The sequence below is a fragment of the Sus scrofa genome, chromosome 9 (assembly GCF_000003025.6).
Source record: "Sus scrofa isolate TJ Tabasco breed Duroc chromosome 9, Sscrofa11.1, whole genome shotgun sequence".
NCBI classification, from domain to species: Eukaryota; Metazoa; Chordata; class Mammalia; order Artiodactyla; family Suidae; genus Sus; species Sus scrofa.
The window spans coordinates 72232631-72257091 of NC_010451.4; the positions used below are offsets into that span (position 1 = coordinate 72232631).

Here is a 24461-nt window from a genome sequence, read left to right on the forward strand (position 1 = left end):
TTCTTTCCATTACCATTGCCCCAAGCTTTGTTAACTTTTATCAGCCCCTTCTTCCGGTATTAAAAATATCTGACTCCTAAGTGTTCTTTTTGCAAGTCTTTTCCTCTTACAATCTCATGTCCATGTTAATCTTGCTAAACAAACATATAATCTTTTCAGTGTTCTTTTAATCATGAGAAAACCGTAACAGTACCCTGTTTTCTGCCTCATTCTGTTTGGCTTCTGAAGCTCTCTTTTCTCTGCCCTCATTCTACCCAGTCAGCCTAATTGCTCATTATTCTCTGACATCATCATTATCCGTCAAATTGGTTGCCTTTCCTCTTGCTTCCTCCACCTTTGGAAATGCCACCCTCTTAGCTTTATTCCTGTTGGTCCTTCTTTCTTCTCTAAAGCCCTGTGCTTTAAGTCCTCACTTGGTGTCTGCCTTTTTTGTGAATTCATTACCAACTATTCTGACCTGCAGTATTCTTTGTGTTGTCTGAAATTCCTACAACTTAGATTTGAAACTATCCAATTATCATTATACTCAACTCATCCTCTAGATTGTAACTATTACAACTATACTGCTAGACAGTAATAGTTTCAATAGATTAACTATGGATTACTTAATCTATTAAGACTTTGTTTTTTTGAGTTGAACATTTTCAGTGAGGTTACAAAACTGTTGCCTTAGCCTCCTAATATTGAACACTGCAATAATACTATTATCAAATCTTCTGTGATTATGTAAAACTTGTTTAGAATACTAAAGTAAAATGTATTTAAATATTATTACATTATTACTAAGATAATATGTATATTTTAACAAAAAAAACAAGTAGCAAAATATTTCTACCATTTATAGTATAATTTAAAATATACATGGAGTTCCCGTCGTGGCGCAGTGGTTAACGAATCCGACTAGGAACCATGAGGTTGCGGGTTCGGTCCCTGCGCTTGCTCAGTGGGTTAACAATCCGGCGTTGCCGTGAGTTGTGGTGTAGGTTGCGGCTCGGATCCCGCGTTGCTGTGGCTCTGGTGTAGGCCAGTGGCTGCAGCTCCGATTGGACCTCTAGCCTGGGAACCTCCATATGCCGCAGGAGTGGCCCAAGAAATAGCAAAAAGACAAAAAATAAATAAATAAATAAATAAATAAAATATACTTTATAAAATTAGAAAATAATATAGAAGAAAGTTATTTAATCTAGTGAGTCTTAAAGTGTATTCTCAAAACTCCTAGATCCTGAGACTCTTTCAAGAGGGTGGTACATTAGGTCAGAATTATTTTTCTAATAATTTTAAGATTTAATTTTTTACTGTGTTGACATTACAGTGTTAGTTCAAAAAATGGAGGATAAAACTGCTGACACCTTTAGGTGAATCAAGGCAGTGGCATCAAACCTTACTAATAATCATTGTATTTTTCTCTACTAGGCACTTTCAGTTTTTAAAAAACAAAAGCCAGTTTCACTTAAAAATGTCCTTGTTGAAGCAGTAAAATTAATCTTAATTAGTCCTCATCCTTTAATACACATCTTTTTAATATTCTATGTGACAAATGAGAAGAATGTAGAAAGCACTGCTGCTGCTCTATGATGATAGCTTTGAGGAAGAGCACTTGTGCTTTTGTTTGAGGTATGAGTTGAATTACTTATATTTTCATAAAAGAGCATTTTAAACTAACAACAACAAAAAAAGATGGTTGTTCAGACTGGGATACTTGGCTGACATTTTCTTGATAATATGTGAAATAAGTGAGCCTATCAATTCAAGGAAAAACTAACAGTACTTGTTGGTAATGATAAATTTGAGCTTTCAAGTGAATGTTTGGATTTTGAAAACATATTCCCTGGCTTCAGCTTGATAGCTTCCCAGTACTTAGGAACTTTTCTGAATAAGATTGGCAGTGATGAAAACTAATGTTTTTCAAAATATTTTATATTGAATGCGACAGCATATAGAAGGTCTACATAACTCAGTGAATTAGTAATTTTCAGCAGATTGGGATTTTTTTTAATTATGCAAGATTTAAAGATTTATTCAAAATGCCAGGTAGACAATGGATTTTTAATGTAACAGAGTACAAAAGTTCATTCATGAGATTTCAGATTTTATATTGTAAGTAATCTTGAAGAAAGGGCCACTTGTTAAATTTTGGTATAGTGTCAAATATGAATATTCACAATTATCAGAAAAAGCTATTTTAAAATGCTCCCACGGAGTTCCTGTGGTGGTGCAGCAGAAACAAACCCGACTAGTATCCATGAGGATGCAGGTTCGATCCCTGGCCTCGCTAAGTGGGTTGGGAATCTGGCGTTGCTGTGAGTGGTTGTGTAAGTCGCAGATGTGGCTTGGATCACTTGTTGCTGTGGCTGTGGAGTAGGCCTGTGGAGTAGGCCAGCAGCTACAGCTCCAATTCAACCCTAGCCTGGGAACTTCCATATGCCTCATGTGTGGCCCTAAAAAATAAATAAACGAACAAGTAAATAAATAAAATACTTCCCCCTTTTCTAACTACATAAAACTGAATTTTCTTCACATACTTGAACTAAACAACACATAATCACAACAGATTGAATGCCATGAGAATCTGTCTTCTATTAGCCAGATGTTGAAATTGTAGGAGTTCCTGTTGTGGTTCAGCAGAAACGAACCTGACTAGTAAACATGAGGATGTGGGTTCAATCCCTGGCCTCACTTGGTGGGTTAAGGATTCAGCGTAGCAGTGAGTTGCGGTGTAAGTTGGAAATGAAGCTTGGATCTGGCATTGATGGGGCTGTGGTGTAGGCTGGCAGCTGCAGCTCTGATTTGATCCCTAGCCCAGGAACTTCCATATGCTACAGGTATAGCCCTAAAAAAAAGACAAAAAAAAAAAATTGAAAACCTGTAAAACTTAAACTAATTTAAGACCATTGTTCTTACTTAATTTTTTAAAACATATAGTTTTTTTCATTTTAAGATATTAGGATTGTTTAATATGTAATGGTTTTTTAATGAAGAAAATATTTTAAAATTCTGTTTTAATTTTTATATGATGAATATCGTATATAACTCACATAAACAAAGGCTCTTGGGAATCTTCAGTAATTTCTAAAGTTGTAAAGTATACTACCAAAAAGTTTAAAAATTGCTTATCTGGTCATTATTCTTAGTTTCTATAAGAAAGAACGTATCTGTTTCCATCCTATGGCTATTATTCTGTTGAATGAATATTTAAAAACCTAAAGAAAAGGTGACCATATATTCTTTTTTGTTTTATGGAAATTCCCGAGCTAAGGGTCGGATCTAGAGCTGCAGCTGCCAGCCTGTGCCACAGCCATAGCGTTGTGGGATCCAAGCTATGTCTGCAACCTACTCCACAGCTCACAGCAATGCCAGATTCTTTTTGTCTTTTTGCCATTTCTAGGGCCGCTCCCGCGGCATCTGGAGGTTCCCAGGCTAGGGGTCACATAGGAGCCACAGCTACTGGCCTACGCCAGAGCCACAGCAACGCAGGATCCGAGCTGCATCTGCTACCTACACCACAGCTCACGGCAACACCAGATCCTTAACCCACTGAGCAAGGCCAGGGATCAAACCCACAACCTCATGGTTCCTAGTTGGACTCGTTAACCACTGAGCCACGATGGGAACTCCAGCAATGCCAGATTCTTAACCCAGATTCTGGCATACCTACCTGCTAACATCAGTACAGATCCTGCCTTAGCTTGGCTGGATTCCTAACACATGCCATATATAGGTAGACAGAGGAATGTACCTAGCCAAGGACAGTATACTTTAGTAGCCATAAAGTACAGTACCTATTTAGAATAAAGGCCTTGATTTTATCCCCATTTCCTTTGTTTTATAGTACCTGCAACAGCAGACATAACTTTCCTCTTCTTAGGCAGAATAATACAGTAAAAGAAGAGTAGTTTACAGTTGAGCTAATTTGCATCTGTATCTTTCTGAACCTAAACGCTGTGTACTTACATTATTATCACACCACAGTGCCTCTTTCGTGGGAAACTAAATCCATATTCATAGTTACTAAATGTAGCAAAAAGACTGTTAAACTTTGGAGTCAGCATTTTCCATTTTGGATCTGCAATTCATCAGTTGTAGTTTTTTAGGAAAGTCATATATAAAATGAGGAATTATGGTGCTTATTCCTTAGATTTTATAGGAAAGCTTCTTGTGCTTATTTGGAAAGAAAAGGGCCTGTATTTTCCTGTAAATAAAATATAAAAATCTTTATTAGACCATGTCTTTAGCATATGTTAATGTCAAGCTTTGAGAATTAAAATAGAGGTTCCAGTCAGTGGTTTCTTGTTTTTTACTTATTGCAGGAGTTATTAAGTTCTTTTAAATGGCTCAAAATGCAGTTTTCCTCTCTTAACCCCCTTTGTATGCAAACCCCATAAGGGCAGGGACTTAGATATATCTGTTTTCTTAACAGTATGCCTAACTTCTTAGAATAGTACCTGGCAAAAAACTACTGCTCAAAAATAATTGTTGCAGGAAAGAGAAGATTTAAAAAGAACTGAATGTTTATGTGTATGTTAGTGACTGGGAGTATAAGACTATTATTTGGGGTGGGGAATACAAGATGATGAAATAGATAAGAGAATGGGCCTATAACAAATTAGAATATGGTTTAGAGGCAAGATGAAAAGTCAGATAGGGTGATAGAGCATTAGTAATTATCACAGAAGTAATAGTAGAAGCCCTTTGAAAGACTCCATGATCCTTTTACCACTGTCTAGCATTTGGGTTCTGATAAAAGTTTACAATTTACAAAGTGTATTCGTAGAAACCATTGAAATATAAATGACTTTAAGAGTAGATGTGCTCAAGACAGGATTAAGATGGTGGAATAGAAGGCCTTAATAAACTCACCCTCTGTCACGAAAACACCAAAATTACAACTAACTGCCGAACACCATCAACAAAACAGACTGGAAACTACCAAATAAGATATCCTACAATCAAAGACAAAGAAGAAACCACATCGAGATGGAAGGAAGGGTACTTTTGCAATATAAGCAATTCCATACCTGCCAGGTGGGCAACCGACAGATTGGAAAATAACTCTATTTCAGAGGCTATCCCTTAGGAGTGAGAGTTCTGAACCTCACGTTTGGGCCCCACACTGGGGCTCTGGCATTGGGAGGAGGAACCCCTAGAGCATTTGGTGTTGAAGGCCAGTGAGACATGTGCATTGGAGTTCCATAAGATTGAGGGAAACAGAGACTCCTTTCTTGGAGGGTGCACACAGGCTTTCATGTGTACTGGGTCCCAGGGCAAAGCAGAGATGCTGTAAGAATCTGGTTCAGACCTACCTGTGGTTCTTGGATTTCCTGGGAAAACAAGTGGCAGCTGTGGCTTGCTGTGGGGGAAAGACATTGGAAACAGAGGTCTCAGGAATAATAATCATCATCATGAATTCTCCTGGAGGTGGCCATTTTGGAAAAGTCCAGCCATGCCCATCAGCAAACAGGCTGCCTAAAGTCCTCCTAGGCAGACACCCTGCCTCTAATCACACCCAGAGACAAAGCCCCACCTACCAGAGGGACAAGATTCACCTCCACCTACCAGTGGGCAGTCCAGTCCCTCCCATCAGGATCCCTGCAACAAACCCCAATATCAGTTTCCCCCACAAGGGGGCAGACAACATAAGCAAGAGAGGTCTCAACCCTATAGCCTGCAAAAAGGAGACCACACAAAAATCTACCTAAAATGAAAAGGCAGAGAAATATGATATAAATGAAAGAACCCCAAATCACTTTGAGTGATCTGGAGATTAGCCATCTCCATGAAAAAGACTTTAGAGTAATGATAGTAAAGATGATTCCAGATCTTGAGGAAAAAACTGGAGTTAAAGATTGATAAATTACAAGAAACATTGAACAGAGAAATAGAAGACTTAAAGATTAAGCAAGCAGAGATGTAAAATATAGTAACTGAAATTAAAAAATCACTAGAAAAAACTGAAAGAATATAGGAAGCAGAAGAACAAATGAGTGAGGTGGAAGACAGACTTTTGGAAATTTCTGATGCAGAACAATAAAACAAAATGAAAAGAAATGAAGACAGTCTAAGAGAACTCAGGATCAACTTTAACTGCTCCATTGTCCACATTACAGTGGTACCAGAAGGAGAAGAGAGAAAGGGCCAGAGAAAAGGTTTGAAGAGATAGTAGCTGAAAAGTTTCTTAATATGAGAAAAAGAATCACTCACTCAAATCCAGGAATCACATAGAATACCATGTAAAATAAACCCAAAGAGGAACACCCCGAGACACATAATTAATCAAATTGACCAAAATTAAAGAGAAAATATTGAAAGCAGTTAGGGAAAAGCAACAGATAACATTCAAGAGAACCCTGATAAGGTTATCAGCTGATTTTTTTCATCAGAAACTCTGCAGGCTAGAAGGGAATGGCAGAATATACTTAAAGTGATGAAAGGAAGAAAAATCTCTAACCAAGAATACTCTACCCATCATGGTTCTCATTCAGATTTGAAGAAGATATCGAAAATTTTACAAACAAGCAAAAGCTAAGAGAATTCAGCACCACTAAACTAGCTTTACAACAGATACTAAAGGAACTTTTTTTAGGTGGAAAAGGCCACGGCTTGCAACAAGAAAATTACAAATGAGAAGGCTCACCAGTAAAGGCAAATGTATAGTAAAGTTAGGAAATCATCCACACACAAATAATGTTAACAAAATCAGAAATCTTGAGAAGAGGAGGGTACAAATTCAGGGTACTGGTGATGCCTTTACAATTAAAAGACCAGTAACTTAAAACAGTCTTGTATGTGTGTGTGTGTGTACACACCCCTGTATCAAAACCTCATGGTAAACACAACCCAAAACTCTACAGTAGAAACACACATGAATAAGAAAAAGCAGTCCAAAGACAACACTAAAGAGAGTCATCAAACCACAAGAGAAGAGAAGAAAAAAGACCCCCCCAAAGAAAACCCAAAACAATTAACAAAATGGAAATAAGAACATACATATCAGTAATTCCATTAAATGTAAATGGATTAAATGCTCCTACCAAAAGATATAGACTGGCTGAATGGATACAAAATCAAGACCTGTAAAATAGCCAAAGCAATCCTGAAGGGGGAAAAAATAGAGCTGGAGGAATTAGACACTCTGATTTTAGACTATACTACAAAGCTACAGTTATCAAAATGGTATGGTACTGGCACATAAACAGAAGTATAGATCAAAGCAACAGGATAGAAAGCCCAGAAATAAACCCTGCTCACCTATGGCTAACTAATGTATGAAAAATGAGGCAGAAATATACACTGGAGAAAAGACAGTCTCTTCATTAAGTGGTGCTAGGAAAACTGGACAGCTATATGTAAAAGAATGAAATTAGAACACACCCTAGCACCATACAGAAAAATAAGCTCAAAATTAATTAAGGACCCATATGTAAGACTGCATGCTATAAACTCTTAGAGGAAAACTCTTTTTGTTTTGTTTTGTTTGTCTTTTTGCCTTTTTCTGGGGACGCTCAGGCGGCATGTGGAGATTCCTAGGCTAGGGGTCTAATTGGAGCTGTAGCCACTGGCCTAAGCCAGAGCCACAGCAACGCGGGATCTGAGCCACATCTGCAACCTGCACTACAGCTCACGGCAACGCTGGATCCTTAACCCTCTGAGCAAGGCCAGGGATTGAACCCGCAACCTCATGATTCCTAGTCGGATTTGCTAACCACTGTGCCACGATGGGAACTCCAAAGGAAAACTCTTTTTAAAAAAATGAGTTCCCGTCGTGGCTTAGCAAAAACGAATTTGACTAGCATCCATGACCTTGCAGGTAATTTTCATTTGTTCCTGCTTCAGAGATTTCATGTCTTACTTTCAGGACAGTTCAAATAAATGTTGACACTTAATACTTAATAGGCTAGTTGCAAAGGGCTATACTGGTAAGCTGTCTAGAATCTTGAATAATAGAAACAGGAGATTTCCAGAGTTGTTTTGATAGTTGTATGGGACCTTCTACTACCTTAGGACATCTTAGTCTTCTTCTCATAAGAGCTTTCCATCCAGCTAACTCATTTAGATTAAAGAGTCCATGCTAGTTCCTTTTTGGTCAGGGTGTTTGTGTGTTTGCTTGTTTTCCTGTCCTAACCTGAAAACAATTCAGATGTAACTAGGATTGAGGGTTTGGCCTTGCCCCTTTCCCATTGCTCTTCTGCACTTAGATACAGGAATGCAAATGATAACAGCCCTCCACAGTACATATGACTCATCTTCAGTAAATGTGATTCATCTTCATCACTATGAAATGGATATATGCCCATTTCATAGTTTATGTTAAATATAGTCTGACTATATTATAGAAGATTTTTTACAACTCATTTTCCATTTCTACTACAGTCACTAAACTGGCTCAGCTATTAATCCATGAACCCAAGCTTAGGAATGTAGTAGATGCTAGGCACAACCCTCAAATCTGGGTTTGGCTGTATTTGAGGCAGCTTACCTAGACCTATCATTGGTAAAGGCTACCACCTTGGAATTAGATCTTGGTCTTCTAGAACTAACCATAGCTTACCCCCCTCAAAAAGTATTATATTGTATTGATATATGCCTTGGAAAGAATAAAGCATATGTTCTCTTAGATTTAACATTTACTCCCACACTTAGGTATTATTTGCTTCAATTACATTGTCACTATCCTTATTAAGTAAATATATACTCAAGGAAAATAAAATAGAGCAGAGCAATAAAGGGAAAAAATGGTATGGTATGTAAGTAATGTACCTAAGGCATTTATGTTAAGTGATATATTAGTCTTTAAGTGGCCCTTTCCATTCCTTTCCTTCTACCTCCCCTTCCTTTTCTCATCTTCCTTTTTTTGGTCACTTCTCTTATTTTCTCTTTCCTTCCCTTTCTTTTTCCTTCCTGTTTCTCTCTTTTATTAGCAAATACTATAAAGATAGTCAACAGTTTTTTTAGTAGTATTGTTCTGGAATAGAGTTTTTTATAACTAAGGATTAGTCATTCAACCTATTGTGAAACAGCGCTTCCATAAAAATTGGATTAACAGTTTAGAAGTAGAGTTTACCTTTTAAATGTCTTCTATGAATTATTTCAGGGTAGGAAAAAATTGATTTTCGTCTTTTTCCTTTACCATTTTAGGACTTTTCTTTTTGGTAGAGATGGAAATCCAAATAAACGGAATGTGCACAATGAAACATCTATGCATTTGTTGTGTATGGGACCCCAAATTATGATATCTGAAGGAGCCCTTCATCCTCGCTTAGCACGCCCTGCAGAAGATGATTTTAGAAGAGCAGATTGTCTGCAGATGATTTTAAGATGGAAAGGAGCAAAACTTGACCAAGGAGAATATGAGAGAGCAGCTATTGATGCCGTTGATAACAAAAAGAACACACCCCTGCACTATGCTGCTGCCTCAGGGATGAAAACCTGTGTAGAGGTAAAACTTTGGGTTTTTTATGTTGTTCTGTGTTTAATATTCTTCATGATAAAACCTGTGTCTTGGTAATGTATAATAATCAGTGTTTGTTTTGCTTATCTTAACAGTTAATTTAACTAGTCATTTCTGTCCCTTTTGTGGTTCTGAAAGAGTAAGGAGCCCCTTGTTTTAGGGAAAACAAGCCCACAAACATTTATCCTTGGAAGTAAATTGGAATTAGAAGCAATTAAAAATTTGCTAGCATCCCTGAAGATAGCAGTCATCATACAAACACTATCATATTGAGAGTAATAGTTGTAGTAGAGATATGTTCCAGGGTTTTTTTTGCTGATTTTTAGGAGCCATTTATAAAATTTGTACATGCGGCAAATCTTGGCAAGTGGGACCTTTAGCTGTATTATCCAGAACTGATCACTTCCTTATGTGAGGGATAAATATTAATGGATTCATTTATTGGGTTCTTTTAAAAACATTGATATTTTAAAAATGTGTTTTTTTCTATGTAATCTGCATTAAAGTACTCCTGAATACTATATTATATTTGAATTTTTCCATATATATCATATATAAGGTCTGTTTTATATATATATATACATATATATAAAACACAATAGGCTTAGATGAAATCAGCCAATAGTATAGGATCTTCACTAAGCTAAGAAATGGCTATTCTTTATTCTATCATTATTAGTATACATACAGCAAAACAAGTTTCTGTCAGCTGCATACATGTCGACCCATACATAACTCTTAGAAGTTCTTTTGTATAGATATATTTAAGTTCCAGTGAGGAACATTTGTAGATTGAATCAGAGTGTCCACATTACCAAAAATGTAGGACTTTATTGGAAAAGCAGTGATCCAGATTAAACATATTAATCAGATTAAAGTATACATCTGAGGAGTTGCCACTGTGGCGCAAGGGGATCAGCAGTGTCTTGAGAGTGCTGGAATGCAGGTTTGATCCCCAGCCAGTACAATGGGTTAAGGATCTGGTGTTGCCCCAAGTGCAGCTTAGGTCACAAATGCAGCTCAGATCTGATCCCTAGCCTGGGAACTCCATGTGCCATGGGGCAGCCAAAAAAAGTGTTTGTGTGTGTGTGTGTGTGTTGTGTGTGTATACATATATACATATACATGTATATATATGTGTATCTGAAAATTTAGTATTTCCTTAATTTTATTCATATATATAAATTTTATACTTCTAAATTGATAAGTATATCCAAAACTGTGAAGATCTTTCATTTTCTTACTCTTGTTTACAGCCATTTATGATTTCTTTAGTTTATATGAAGTGTCAGTTATTTTTACTTTTAGAACCCTTCCAAGTCTGATCTTGTATTTATTTCTTTTGTTTGTGATTCTTATTATTCTTTTAAAATCTTTGTTATTTCATCTCTTGGGTTTGTGTCACCTTTACCCACTAGTTAATTATTTACAGTCATTAACTTGAAACTGTTTTTAAGCTTTGCTTTCTAACACTGATTCACAGTGTTGTGGAAGGATATCCTAGGATTTTAGCGGAAGGGAGGCTATTGGCAGAATTCCTGAGGCTTTTTACATAAGTCTTTTTTGTGTATTGTTCTGTGCCCACCTCTTAGGAAAGAATCACTGCTGTATTGAATCATCATTGTTGATGGAACTGCATCATATTTCTCAAGTGAGAGTAGAAAATAGCTTATTCTTTTTTTCTTTTTTTGGCCCATGCCTGTGGCGTATGCAAGTTCCTGGGTCAGGGACCAAACCTGCACCACAGCTGTAACTAGAACCACAGTAGCGATAACGCCAGAACCTTAACCTGCTGAGGCACTAGAGAACTCCAAAAATAGCCTATTCTTGATAGTAGTAATAGTGCTCTTAAATTGCTGCTTTAATGTCTTGCTTCCAAAAATTCACTTTAAGCATGCTTCAGTAGTTGTTGATTTTGACGTATGTTTATAATGGCATGCTTATTAAATTGTTTTAAAATACTGAATGTGGTGTTTTTAGCAACACTGTTTTTTGCTCAGTGGAGGAAATTAGTGCCAAGTTTATTCTGACCTATCTGGCAGCCCTGATGATTTGCTTGCTGTGAATGTGTATATATGTTTTAACTGTTTGATCTGTCAGCATTACATTACACGAACCATAACATTTAATGCATGTTCTCATTTTTCTGTATTCAGAGGAGCTCTTTGACCTTAAATAGAACCCTGTAAATACCTGTGTTGAATTTATTCTAGTTGTCAATAGATTTCAGCATAACATTTTACCCATATAAAGCTATCTTACCCACGTATACTTACCCTTAGGTCTTAAATGACTTTCGATAATGTTTTCTTTCATTAAACCAGAAGAGTGCCCTAGGGAAGTATGTATTAACTAATTTCCAGAGGTCTTACTGTGTTTTCTAGTACTGGTGCATAAAATAAACACATTGAAATGCATAACCTAGTATGTAACTGTACTTCTTAGACTATTAGTACTCAGGTGTCTTCATGTTTGTATAAGGTCTTCTAACATTCATAGTCCTCGTTGATATCAAGCATGATATAAAGGGTTTGGGTTGAATAAAAGAGTATTATCAGATACTTATAATTTTTTCATAAAGCTATCCCAGTGCGGTGGAAGGAGTCCTACTTTCTAGTCTTGGTCCTCACCGTGAGTATCTGTAGAATCTTGAGTGAGTCACTCAAACTCTTTGAGATTTTCAGTCCCAACCATCTGGAGGAACCTCTCATGGTTATCTCAAAAGACCCTTTTTAACACAAATTTTCTGTTACTCTATGATTGCAGTAAAATATATCCCATTTTCAATGTCTAGCCTTTAAGGTTAAATTGATTGTTTTAGGAGTTCCCATCGTGGCTCAGTGGTTAATGAATCCGTCTAGGAACCATGAGGTTGTGGGTTAGCTCCCTGGCCTCGCTCAGTGAGTTAAGGATCTGGCGTTGCCATGAGCTTAGGTATAGGTTGCAGACGCGGCTTGGATCCCACGTTACTGTGGCTCTGGCGTAGGCCAGAGGGTACAGCTCCAATTAGACCCCTAGCCTGGGAACCTCCATGTGCTGTAGTTGCGGCCCTAGAAAAGACCCAAAAATAATAATAATAATACTATTTCATTCCATGGTTAAGGCCAAGCTGTTTTTTAATTCTTAAGGACTTATATCTCTGGAAATCTGTCTCTAGTTGTTGAAGATGTTTTTGTCTCTGCTTATTTAAGGATAGCATTAAAGTCGACAGTTGACAGTTTCATATGTGCATTTAAACACATACTTTCTTATGGATCATTTTGAACTATAGAAATGAAATGTTTAAAACTTCCCCTTTTCTTTGTAATAACCATGTTCCATAGTAAGCTAAAGGGAGACACACACACACATATATACACAGAACATAGCATAAAAACCTCTTAATCATAGAGTTCTTTTGGAAACTTGCAGGTATGAAGGTATCAGTGGCTAAATGTATTGCAGTGAAAAATCTAGCCCTGAAGTTTCTCATGCTATATTGCTACCTAGTTGACTTCATCATATGGACATTCCAACAGTCTCAAAATTCAGTGTTTCCAAAACTATACTCAGTCTTCTCTGCTCACTAGCTCCTCCTCTTGACTGTCTTGTTCTTATTAATCATGGTACCATTACTCTCATATCTAGTCTTGATACCTGGATTTACCTTGGGACTGGTTTTGTTTTGTGTTGTGTGTCAAACTCAGGTTACTCGTTTGCAAAATAGAGCTCCTCCTTGCTTCTTTTGACGAGCCCCTTCTTTTTATATCTACTAGCCACCTTCTAACAACAGGTACTTATACTGAATCCTCACTTTGTATTTTTCAGAATTTCCTTAAGTAGGAAAATCTAGTTTCACAAATATTAATCATTCAGAATTATCTTAGATAAAAGTAACACAGTGAGGAGTGGGCTGCAATTGTTTGAAAATTGAAAACACTTATATGTAAAACATTAAGGCAAACTGTAAAGCCCCTTTAATTCTAGTTTTTTGGGGTTTTTTTTCATATTTCAAAGAATTATTCCATGAAGGGTTAAATAGTAAATATTTTAGGCAACTACTCAACTATGCCACATTAGCCTGAAAGTGGCCGTAGACAGTATATAAATGAGCTTGGCAGTGTTCCAGTAAAACATTGTTTATGGACATTCCTGCTTAAATTCCTTATAATTTTCACATGTGGTGAAATAGTCTAGATTTTTTTCAACTATTTAAAAATATAAAACATTTTTTACTTTGTGGGCTAAACAGGAACAGTCAGCAGGCTAGATTTGGCTCACAGGCCTCAGTTTGCAGTGGACCCCTACATTATGTCAAGATTGAGAGAGGAAAGCAAAGAATATGCCACACTGTGGAAACTTCAAATACATAAAATAACATTATCAATACATAGCAAGTCCTGTATGCTTTAAGCATAAAAGAAGTTTTTTTTTTTTTTTTTTGGCCAGGCCCATGACATGCAGAATTTCCCTAGCCAGAGCTCAGACCTGCACCACAGCAGCTGCCCAAGCTGTTGCAGTGACAATGCCAAATCCCTAACCCACTGTGCCACAAGAGAACTCCACAAAGAACTTAAAAAATACTGTTTTGTGTGCCTAGCACAGAAAAATAGAACTCCATTGAAACATGAATCTTAAAATTTAAGACTGTAAATAATACCTTTTTTTTAGTTGGCTGAGTTTCTGTTTTTCTACTTTGGAATAGAGCTAGACTTTGAGAATGATGTGTTAGCCCTATTAGCAAGGCCCAATTACAGTTTTTTTTTTTTTCTTGTAGTTGATTTCTAATCTCAAAGTGTTGTGGTCAGAAAAGATGCTTGATATAATTTCAGTTTTCTTAAATTTACCAAGGCTTGCTTTGTGACCTAGTGTATGATCTGCCCTAGGGAATGTTCCAAATGCACTTGAGAAGAATGTGTATTCTGCTGCTTTCGGATGGAATGTTCTATAAATATCAGTTAAGTCTATCCAGTATAGTGTGTCCTTTAAGGCCTGTGTTTCCCTATTGATTTTATGCCTGGATGATTTGTCCATTGATCCAAGTAGAGTGTTAAAGTCCCCCACTATTATTCTGTTATTTTTCTTCTTATATTTGAAACATATTTCTCTGCTGTCTCATTTTGTCTGACTTTTTGTATTTGTGGTCTCCTTCCACAGGCTGCAGGATTGTATTCCCTCTTGCATCTAATGTCTGGCCCCTGGTGGGTGAGATTTGTCATGGGCGTATGTAGGCTCTCTGGTGGGAGGGACTAGGGTCTGCCCCCTGGTGGGTGAGGTTTGTCATGGGCATATGTAGGCTTTTTGGTGGGAGGGACTAGTGCATGCCCACTAGTGGGTGGCTCTGGGTCTTGTCCCTCTGTTGGGCAGGGCCATATCAGGGGGTGTGTTTCAAGGTGGCTCTAGGCTCAGAAGGAATTTAGGCAGCCTGTCTGCTGATAGGTGGGGCTGTGTTCCCACCCCACTGGTTGTTTGGTCTGAAGTGTCCCAGCACTGGAGCCTATAGGAGAGCTCATGCCAATGAGTATTACCTGGGGCCTCTGCCACCAGTTGTCCTTGCCCTGTACTGAGCCACAGCTGACCCCCACCTCCCAGGAGACCCTCCAGTAACTACAGATAGGTCTGGCTCACTTCCTGTGGAGTCACTTCTCTGGCCTGGGTCCCATTGCTCGTGAAACCTTGTGTACACCCTCCAAGAGTGGAGTGTCTGTTTCCCTTAGTCCTTTGAAGCTTTTACATTCAAGCCCTGCTGACCTTCAAAGCCAAATGCTCTGGGGGCTCCTCCTCCCAATGTCAGACCCCCAGGCTGGGGAGCCTGATATGGGGCTTAGAACTCTCTGGTAGAAGAATATCCGCAATGTAATTATTTTCCAGTTTGTGGGTCACCCCACCCCCACCCCTTCCCTGGGCAGGTATGGGATTTGATCGTATCATGAAAGCGCCCCTCCTGCCATTTTGTTGTGGCTGCTTGTTTGTCTTTGGGTGTAGAATATCTTTTTTGGTAGGTTCCAATTTTTTTTTTTTTTTTGGTCTTTTTGGTCTTTTTGCCATTTCTTGGGCCACTCTCGCGGCATATGGAGGTTCCCAGGCTAGGGGTCTAATCTGAGCTGTAGCCACCGGCCTAAGCCAGAGCCACAGCAACACGGAATCCGAGCCGTGTCTGCAACCTACACCACAGCTCACGGCAACGCTGGATCCTTAAGGCACTGAGCAAGGCCAGGCATCAGACCGTCAACCTCATGATTCCTAGTCAGATTCGTTAACCACTGAGCCACGACGGGAACTCCAGTTCCAATCTTTTTTGTCAATGATTATCTAGCAGTTAGTTGTGATTTGGATGTTTTTGTCAGAAGAGGTGAGCTCAAGTCCTCCTCCACCATCTTATATCCTGCACAGGGCCCAATTAAAGTTTAGTGATTTTTCTCCCCTTGGAGGCTTCCTGAGAGCAGACTTAGTCATTAGGCCTCATTTTATGTATATTGATGTTTCACCTGTCATAGAGATTCAAGAAATGGTTAATGTAACAGACGGTCGTTGTGTTTGATACATTGTGAAAAGCATTTTTTAATGAGTATTATGTTATGTATTTCCTATCCACCCTTGTCCTACTTGCTTAATCAAAGCCTTAAGTTTAGCTGCTTATTATGAGATAAAATAAAGGTCATTAGAAAACCAAAGGTGGTAAGTCACACTTCCCTTTACAGCCACAGGGCCTATTTGACACTTTGGCAGCTGTCAGAGCATTTCACACTTCATTGAAAAGCCATAAAAATCATTCACAAGTCATACTGAAGAGTTTTACTTAATTGTATTGTGGTTTTAGCACCTGGAGTTTTAATACTATAAAAAGAATACAGAAATTGTAGTCCCAGCTCAGCAACTGAATGATTTTGCCTGTTTGTGCCTCAGTTTTCTAATTTTTAATCAAAAAAGTTGTGATCTCATTATTACCTCCAAAATATTATACTAAGAGCATTATTAATTATTTAGGCATTAATTGTTATAGACGATGAAGGGAAAGAAAGATCTTTTTTTTTTTCTTGGCCACACCTGTGGCATGTTGAAGTTCTCAGACCAGGGATTAAACCCATGCCACTGCAATGACCCAAGCTGCTGTGGTGACAGTGCTGGATCCTTTAATCCACTGCACCACAAGAGAAATAGATCATTTTATTCTTACTTATCCCAGAAGTTTTCCTGGGGAGTAGTAATATTTGAGTGGATAAGATTTCAGATTAAGTATTTGGAGGAGTCTACTCAAAATATGGCCCACAGATCTGTAGCATCAGTAACTCCTGAGTACTTTTTATAAGTACAAATTCTCGTGCCCATGAGACTTCCGGATTCCAAATCAGAATCTCTAGGGGTAGACTCCAGGAATCCTCCAACAAGTTCTACTGGTTTTTCATTTGCATATGTCGTAGTTTGAGAAACAGTGTTCTAAGTCTCAAGCATATGCAGAGTGAGGTATTTTGCAGAGGTTTGATAAGACAGATGAAGATAGACACCATCCGAAGTAGAAAATACTAAATGCTAAGGCCATGAATTTGAAATTTATTTATAGAAAATTGAGGCATTAAAATGTTTTGATTGACAAAGTGCTATTATGAAAGTAAATATAGTAAGATTAGCCTGATGGTTTTAATGTAGAATAGATTTGAAAGGGGTGCTTCTAAAGGAGTGTTTCTTAAAGTCTTGTTACCAAGACAGTGCTTCTCAGACTGGTACCGGCATCAGTCATTTGGGTACTTGTTGGAAATGCAGAATCCCAGACCAACTGAATCTGAATTTGTAGCTTAACAAGCATCCCAAGATGATTTATATTAACATTAAAATTCGAGATTCCCTGGCTTAGAGCAGTAGTCTATGAGACTTACAGTGGAATCACCTTCAAAAAGTGGATGTATTTAATCCCCACTCCAGATCCTAATATGACTGTCAGACTACCCAGATGATTCTTAAACAATTTGAAAACGTTTTTACTATAACAGCGATTGCACAAAATGTTTGTACAAAAAAAATCCAATAGTGTAAACCATATCTGATACCAATAAAATTAAAATTTCTGAAAATGGACCCCTAGTATATTAACGTATATTAACATAAAGTATATAAAGTATATTAAACTTCTCCAGATTATTCCAGTATACAGCCAAGGTTGAAAATCACTGTACTAGAGGGGGTGATAGGAGTTAGAATATTATTGCACTATTTCTCCTGTGAACTAGTAAAAAGCCTGGATTTGCATCACGGTATTAAGGAAAGAATGAAGCAGGTGCATTTTGGTCATTTGGTCAGTTGATACAAGTAAGTAAGGGAAAGGTTAAAAATGATAGAGGCTTTAAAATGTTAATATTAACAAAGGTGAGCTATTTTTGAATGATACAATTTTCTCTTTGATTTTTCAACATTTCCTATAACAGTCTCCTATCATATCTATAATTAGAGTAAAATAAATTTATTTTTAAGTAAATGGAGTATGATTTTGAACCTAGTTCACTTTGAAGCTTGCTAACAACAGACATTTAAAAAATGAGATGAGGTATTGTATCTCAACTATACTTCAGTAGTAAAAAGAAAAAGAAAAAAATTTAAAGTGAGATGAGGTGAAGGAATTGATTAGAAGGAGGGGAGAATATCTTGAGTTTTCATTTAGAAGGGGATTGAGGTCTTAGATTATCCACATGAAATTGTATTCAGGCTATTGAAAATTAGAACTAACTGGGAGTGATGAATATAGATTTAGAATTGAGTGTTATCTGATTAGAATTGATAACTAAAAGGAAGGTAAGGTATAGATGAGAAATCCAAGGAAAAGACTTTAGATTATAGATAAAATTACAGAATTAGAATCACAGCATCAACTTGGAGAATGCTTATGTTTAAAGAAAGTGAGAACAAGAAGTGGCCTAGGACAGAAGGAAAAAAGGCAAAGAAGAGACCAAAATAATACAGTTGCAGATGCCAAGAGAAGAATTTCAAGGAGCAGAGGTAGTCAGTCATTTGACATGCTTCAGAGAGGTCAAGGAATTAGAAGACTGAGAAAGGCTGTTGGTTTTGAAAGGTGTTAATGACTTTCAGGAATATTGTTATAGTAAAGTGGGCAGAATAGAAGTCACATTGCTAAGTTCCCCTTGTGGTGCAGCAAAAACGAATCTGACTAGTATCCATGGGGATGCGAGTTCGACCTCGACCTCACTCATTGGTTCGGGGATCTGGCGTTGCTGTGGGCTGTGGTATGGGTTGCAGACGTGGCTTGGATCCCATGTTGCTGTGGCTGTGGCATAGCCCGGCAGCTGTAGCTCTGATTCGACCCCTAGCCTGGGAACTTCCATATGCCTCAAGAGTGGCCCTAAAAACCAAAAAAAAAAAAAAAAAAAAAGCCAAAAAAAAAAACAGTCAGATTGCTGAGAGAAATTGAGTAATTTGTTAGAGAAGTAGAGAGATAGTAAGAAATGTGGCTCAGAGAGAAAGTAAAATATTGGGGAAGGGACTAGAAGGATAGCAATTAAAATAGGGGATGCCTGAAGTTCTCATTATGGCTCAGCAGGTTAAGAACCGGACTGGTATCCATGAGGATGTGGGTTTGATCCCTGGCCACACTCAGTGGGTTTGGGATCCGACGTTGTGGTAAGCTGTGGTATAGGTTGCAGATGTGGCTTAGATCTGGCATTGGCTGTGGTGTAGGCCAGTAGCTACAGCTCCATTTCGACCCCTGGGAACTTCCATATGCCACAGGTACGGCCCTAAAAACAATTAAAAAGATAGGGGACCCCTGTACCAGGAGCCCGTGAAAAGCCAGAGAGTAAACATGGAAGGAATGCCCAAGGTCATACAGAAGACAGAGGTGAGGGAATGGTAATTTTACACCTAGAACAGATTCTAGGAATCATCTTTTTCTATTACATTTTTTTTCTCAAGATTATATAAGCCTCATTTTACAGATGGGCCTGTGGAAAATAAGTCTTACAGCAGTTAAATAACTTGTTCGGAGTCACCAGCCTTTTAGATAATGCATCATGAGCTGGGGCTGCCTTCCTCTCTTCCTCTAGAATTATGAACAGAGAGGAAGGTAAAATGGATAAGCAGGTGTACTGAGACAGCAAAAATTGAATGTTTCTTTTAAGGTAGAAATTTTTATATACTGCAATTGTGTGAGATAGGTGAAAAACACATTTGAATATTCAATTCTTCTTGCTTGAGAATGAAGATGATACTTAGAATGCTTTGGTTGAAGCATGTAAAAACTACCTCTTCAGAACCAGGTATAACTTCCTATTATCTAAAAGCAAAACCCCTGACTTTATGCAGCAAAAGTTTAACAGATATCTCTACATTTTACTGGTATTCCAGCTTTAGGTCCCAAAGGTCAGCATGCTGAAATACTTTTGAAAAAGTACTTCTTCACTGTCAAGCAGTATTGATGTTAGCCAGCTAGCTTTTATGTCAAATGTAGCATATTGCTGATTTTCCTTGCCAAGACAGGCTGCAAACGTGGACATTCTGTCACCAGTTGCGAGTTTTTCTCTCAGTACCGGTTGCCACAGTGAGATACAGATCTTTGTAGTTGCCTCGCTCTACTCCCATTAAACTCATTTGGGGACTCCTTTCAAAAACAAATTACCAATCAAGGCCTGAAATCTCTCCCAGGGTCTAAAAATGGTCCACAGTGACTTTCAATAATGACTTCTCACACATTCCCCTCTACTCACATCTTTTTTTTTTTTAATTTAATTTAATTTTATTTTATTTTTGTCTTTTTGCTATTTCTTTGGGCCGCTCCACGGCATATGGAGGTTCCCAGGCTAGGGGTCGAATCGGAGCTGTAGCCATTGGCCTACGCCAGAGCCACAGCAACGCAGGATCCGAGCCGCGTCTGCAACCTACACCACAACTCACGGCAACGCCGGATTGTTAACCCACTGAGCCAGGGCAGGGACCGAACCGGCAACCTCATGGTTCCTAGTCGGATTCGTTAACCACTGCGCCACGAGGGGAACTCCCACATCTTTTTTTTTTTAAACCCCCAAAAGCAGTCTATACTCTGGCATATTCTTACCAATATTCCAAAATGGCACAACCTCTTAAATTTTGTTGTCTTTGCTTTTGCTGATGACTGGGGCAATTGAGTTAAGGATGATTTATCTTGTTTGCTAATATTTAGAATCTCTGATGTGGTAGAATCTGTTGCGAAAGTAAATCAAATCATGGCCTTGAAAGTTATCCAGTGTGCCTTTTAGTCATTTTCTGTTGTTCTGAATAAAGAATCAGAGAATAGTGTCAGCTGTCTTAGTTCTGTAGCAGTCAGAAACAAATAGTCTGTTTTGTGTTTAGGTGTTGGATAACCTGTGGAGCAGAAAGGCTGAAAATAGTAGACCTTGCAGTACTTGTGGTAAGTCTGTGGACTTATCACAAGTCTCTGGTATCAAAGAGGTTAGGTTATGTCACTTTCCACACCACATAGCTCATACGCTTGGGTCATTGCTTAATAACTTTAATGTGCATAAGAATCTCCTAGAAATAACAGTATCACTTTCTCTGAACAAAATGTACAGGAAATATAAGGAAAAAGAGAAATTTTGTGTGGCATGCATGTAATACGACTTTTATATGCTAAAAATAGAAACTTACCTGTACAAGCACTCATGACTGTTCACATAAGTCTTTAAGTTAATATTTTTAATCTTAAAAAGTAAAATCGTAAATGGGAGTTCCCATGATGGTGCAGTGGAAATGAATCTGACTAGGAACCATGAGCTTGCAGGTTTGATCCCTGGCCTCACTCGGTGGGTTAAAGGATCCAGTGTTGCTGTAAGCTGTGGTATAGGTCACAGACTTGGCTAAGATCTGATGTGGCTGTGGCCAGCAGCTGTAACTGATTGGACCCCTAGCCTGAGAACCACCATATGCCGCAGGTGTGGCCCTAAAAAGCAAAAAAAAAAAAAAAAAGGTAAAATCATAAACGTACTAAAGAAGGAAAAGAAAAAGGAATTTCCTAGAGTTCACAATCAGGTTCTGATTTAGAGGTCTAGAGTTGGAGGGGACTGGGTGGTAACACTGAAATTTAGCATTCTAACAAATTCCCTGCTGATACTTCTAGTCCCCGGGCCACAGTTGGACTGAAAAGGTTCCAGGTTGTAAGTAACAGCTGCTGTGATCTTGCCTCTAGGCTTTAGAAGGCAGCTGCAGCAGTGACTGCTGAGAACTATGCTTTGCAGATATTTTTTCTGTAGGGCCAGATGTAATGGGTAAATATTTTAAGCTTTGTGACCCCAAGTCTATGTTTCATACTCTTGATTTGTTTGCTTGTTTTCACAACTTTAAAAATGTTTAAAGCCATTTTAGCTATACCCTTGGCCTAGAGCAGGAAGCCAAAGTCATATCCACTGGGCTTCTCAAGTTAGCCCATGGCTTTCAGGCCTGGCATTGATAAAAGTCCCTTATTTGGTCAGAGCCTCCAAGGATGACTGTAGAGGAACCATAAAGATTTCAGTTCCAAAAGCAATAAAGGAACATTACAGGAAGATCTGTGTGTTTGTTGGAGGGAGGGAAGGAAGATAAAATTATTTAGAAGAAAATGAATAGAAGCTATCATTTTTATTAAAGCCCATAAAAAATGAAAACCTCTAAAAAGTATTCATGTTTAGATTATAATTAAGGTTGGGACAGAATTCACTTGACTTTAATTTTCTGATCAGCCTGCTTTGTGTGTCAGTACAGTATCCAGTCAAACTTGTGTCTAAATCCCAGTTCTACTGCTTACTAGTTGAGTAACTTTGGTGAAGTTAAACTCTTTTGAAATGTAATATGCCTGCCACATGGGGTTGTTAATATTAAATAAGAATGTGTATTGCGGAGTTCCCATCATGGCATAGTGGAGACAAATCTGACTAGAAACCATGAGGTTGCAGGTTCAATCCCTGGTCTCGCTCAGTGGGTTAAGGATCCAGCGTTGCCGTAAGTTGTGGTGTAGGTCGAAGATGTGACTTGGATCTGGCATTGCTGTGGCTCTGGCGTAGGCTGGCAGCTACAGCTCCGATTAGACCCCTATCCTGGGAACCTCCATATGCCAAGAGTGCGGCCCTGGCAAAGACAAAAGAAAAAAAAAAAAGAAGTGTATTGGAAGTCTTAGTATAGAGCTTGGCACTTAGAAAAGAGTAAATGGTGGCCGATACTGTGGTTTTATGGATGTGACTGAATCCTATAAAATAATCAGGTCCGTGACTAATTGTCAGGCGGTCCCTTAGGGTTGTCCTAGATCATGGCTCTCATGGCATTCATATCCTTCTTAATGTCTTGTGGACATAGTGGGGAAACTTGAACCTACAGCCCTTAATAACAGCATATTCAACTTGGGCAAAACCAGGAGAAACCTCAGTACTGAACAAGTCAACTCACTATTCCATCTATTTTTCTAAGTAGGATTTCTTTGCGTGAAGTTGTACCTGTAACTATCAAGAGATTGTTTGATATTGTTATCCTCTTAACTTGGCTGTTAGTACCTTTTCCCTTGGCTTATTTTGAGGAATATTGAAAACAGTTTTACTTCAGTGACTTGCTCAGTCTAACTCATTTCAGTGTTTAACTGAGTAATGAATGATACAAATGAGAAAACTTTTGTCTGCCATGTCAGGACAAGTATTACTGGTAAAAGTAAAAGTATCACCTGTGACCTTATTTAAGAAAAATTATACAAATGTAAAGCATTGAATGACTATTAAGTTCATTTTAAGTACAACTTTATGTTTGAATTGTACAGACTGCTTAAGAATTTCTTTTTTTAAAGTTTAAGAAATTGGTTTGTTGTTTTTAACCAAAGGAAGTCATCTTAACGCTGATAAACAAGAATTGTTATTTGTAAAATCAGAAGCCACTAGTGTCTAAATAATTTTTATTGTCATTTCAGGTACATACTATTGAATTTTTGTCATGCTTCCTTTATTAAAAAAACATTTTTAATATGCAACATGAAATAATTTGTCTTTTAAATCTGCAGTTGCAAGTTTTTGAAAAAATCTTTTTTAGCTTTTAGTAAAACATGGAGGAGATTTGTTTGCTGAGAATGAGAATAAAGATACTCCTTGTGATTGTGCCGAAAAGCAACACCACAAAGATTTGGCCCTCAATCTAGAATCTCAAATGGTATTCTCACGAGATCCTGAAGCTGAAGAAATAGAAGCTGAATATGCTGCATTAGACAAACGAGAGGTAAGGTTTCTTTTTTTTTTTAATACAAAAATTATGGACTTTTATATTAAATTTTAAATTTCTTCTTTACAACCCACTTATGTGGTCTTCTTTGCAGTATGCCAAATATCCTTTCATCTACCTAGCCATACCACCTTTAGAAAACCTGGAGGTGGTATCTGTCCTCTAACATATGTTTACCTCATATAAATAGAGATACTGATGTGTGAATGAATCCTACCACTGCTGCTACTCCTAGACTCCAGTCCCGTTCCTCAGTCTCTTCCTGTCTTGTGGATTGCTCTTTTCATCCCATCGTAAAAAAACAAAACAGCCTCTCCATTGACCACTCTTCACCATCCCTGTCCCTGTTTCCCTTCAATTACAGCCCCATAACTCTGATCCTCATATGAGAAAACCAAACTTAAGAGTTGTCTCCTCATGGCAACTTCCTCACCTTCCCTTCAGTCTTTAGCCCATTGCAATGTGACTTTCTTCCTCTCTGCTCTGATGGAACTGCACTTGCAGTGGACATCAAGAGTCACCCTGTTGTGGGCGTTTCCAGTTGTGGCTCAGCGGGTTAAGAACCCGACATAGTGTCCATGAGGATGCAGGTTTGATCCTTAGCCTTGCTCAACAGGTTAAAGATCCAGAGTTGTTGTGGCTGTGGCATAGGCCAGCAGCTGCAGATCTAATTCCACCCCTAGCCTATCACCCTATTGTCAAAAGTATCCAGTGATACTTTTCTCTTCTCATTTTACTTGAATTCTTCAGCGCTACTAGACGCAGTTAACCATGCCGTTCTTAGTATAACACTGTTCCCTTAAGCTTCAGAGACATTGCTCTCTGGTTT

General features: G+C 38.2%; 1 protein-coding gene across 3 annotated transcripts in view; it reads left to right on the forward strand.

Annotated features, from left to right (window-relative positions):
- ANKIB1 (ankyrin repeat and IBR domain containing 1) overlaps window positions 1-24461 on the forward strand; it is a 143961-nt gene that overhangs the window by 47826 nt on the left and 71674 nt on the right. For all 3 annotated transcript variants that reach the window (XM_003130136.4, XM_013979684.2, XM_005667593.3), the window contains exons 3-4: window positions 9133-9433; window positions 23447-23629. In XM_003130136.4, the coding sequence (XP_003130184.2) occupies window positions 9133-9433; window positions 23447-23629 (484 nt within the window). The remainder of the gene's footprint in view (window positions 1-9132; window positions 9434-23446; window positions 23630-24461) is intronic.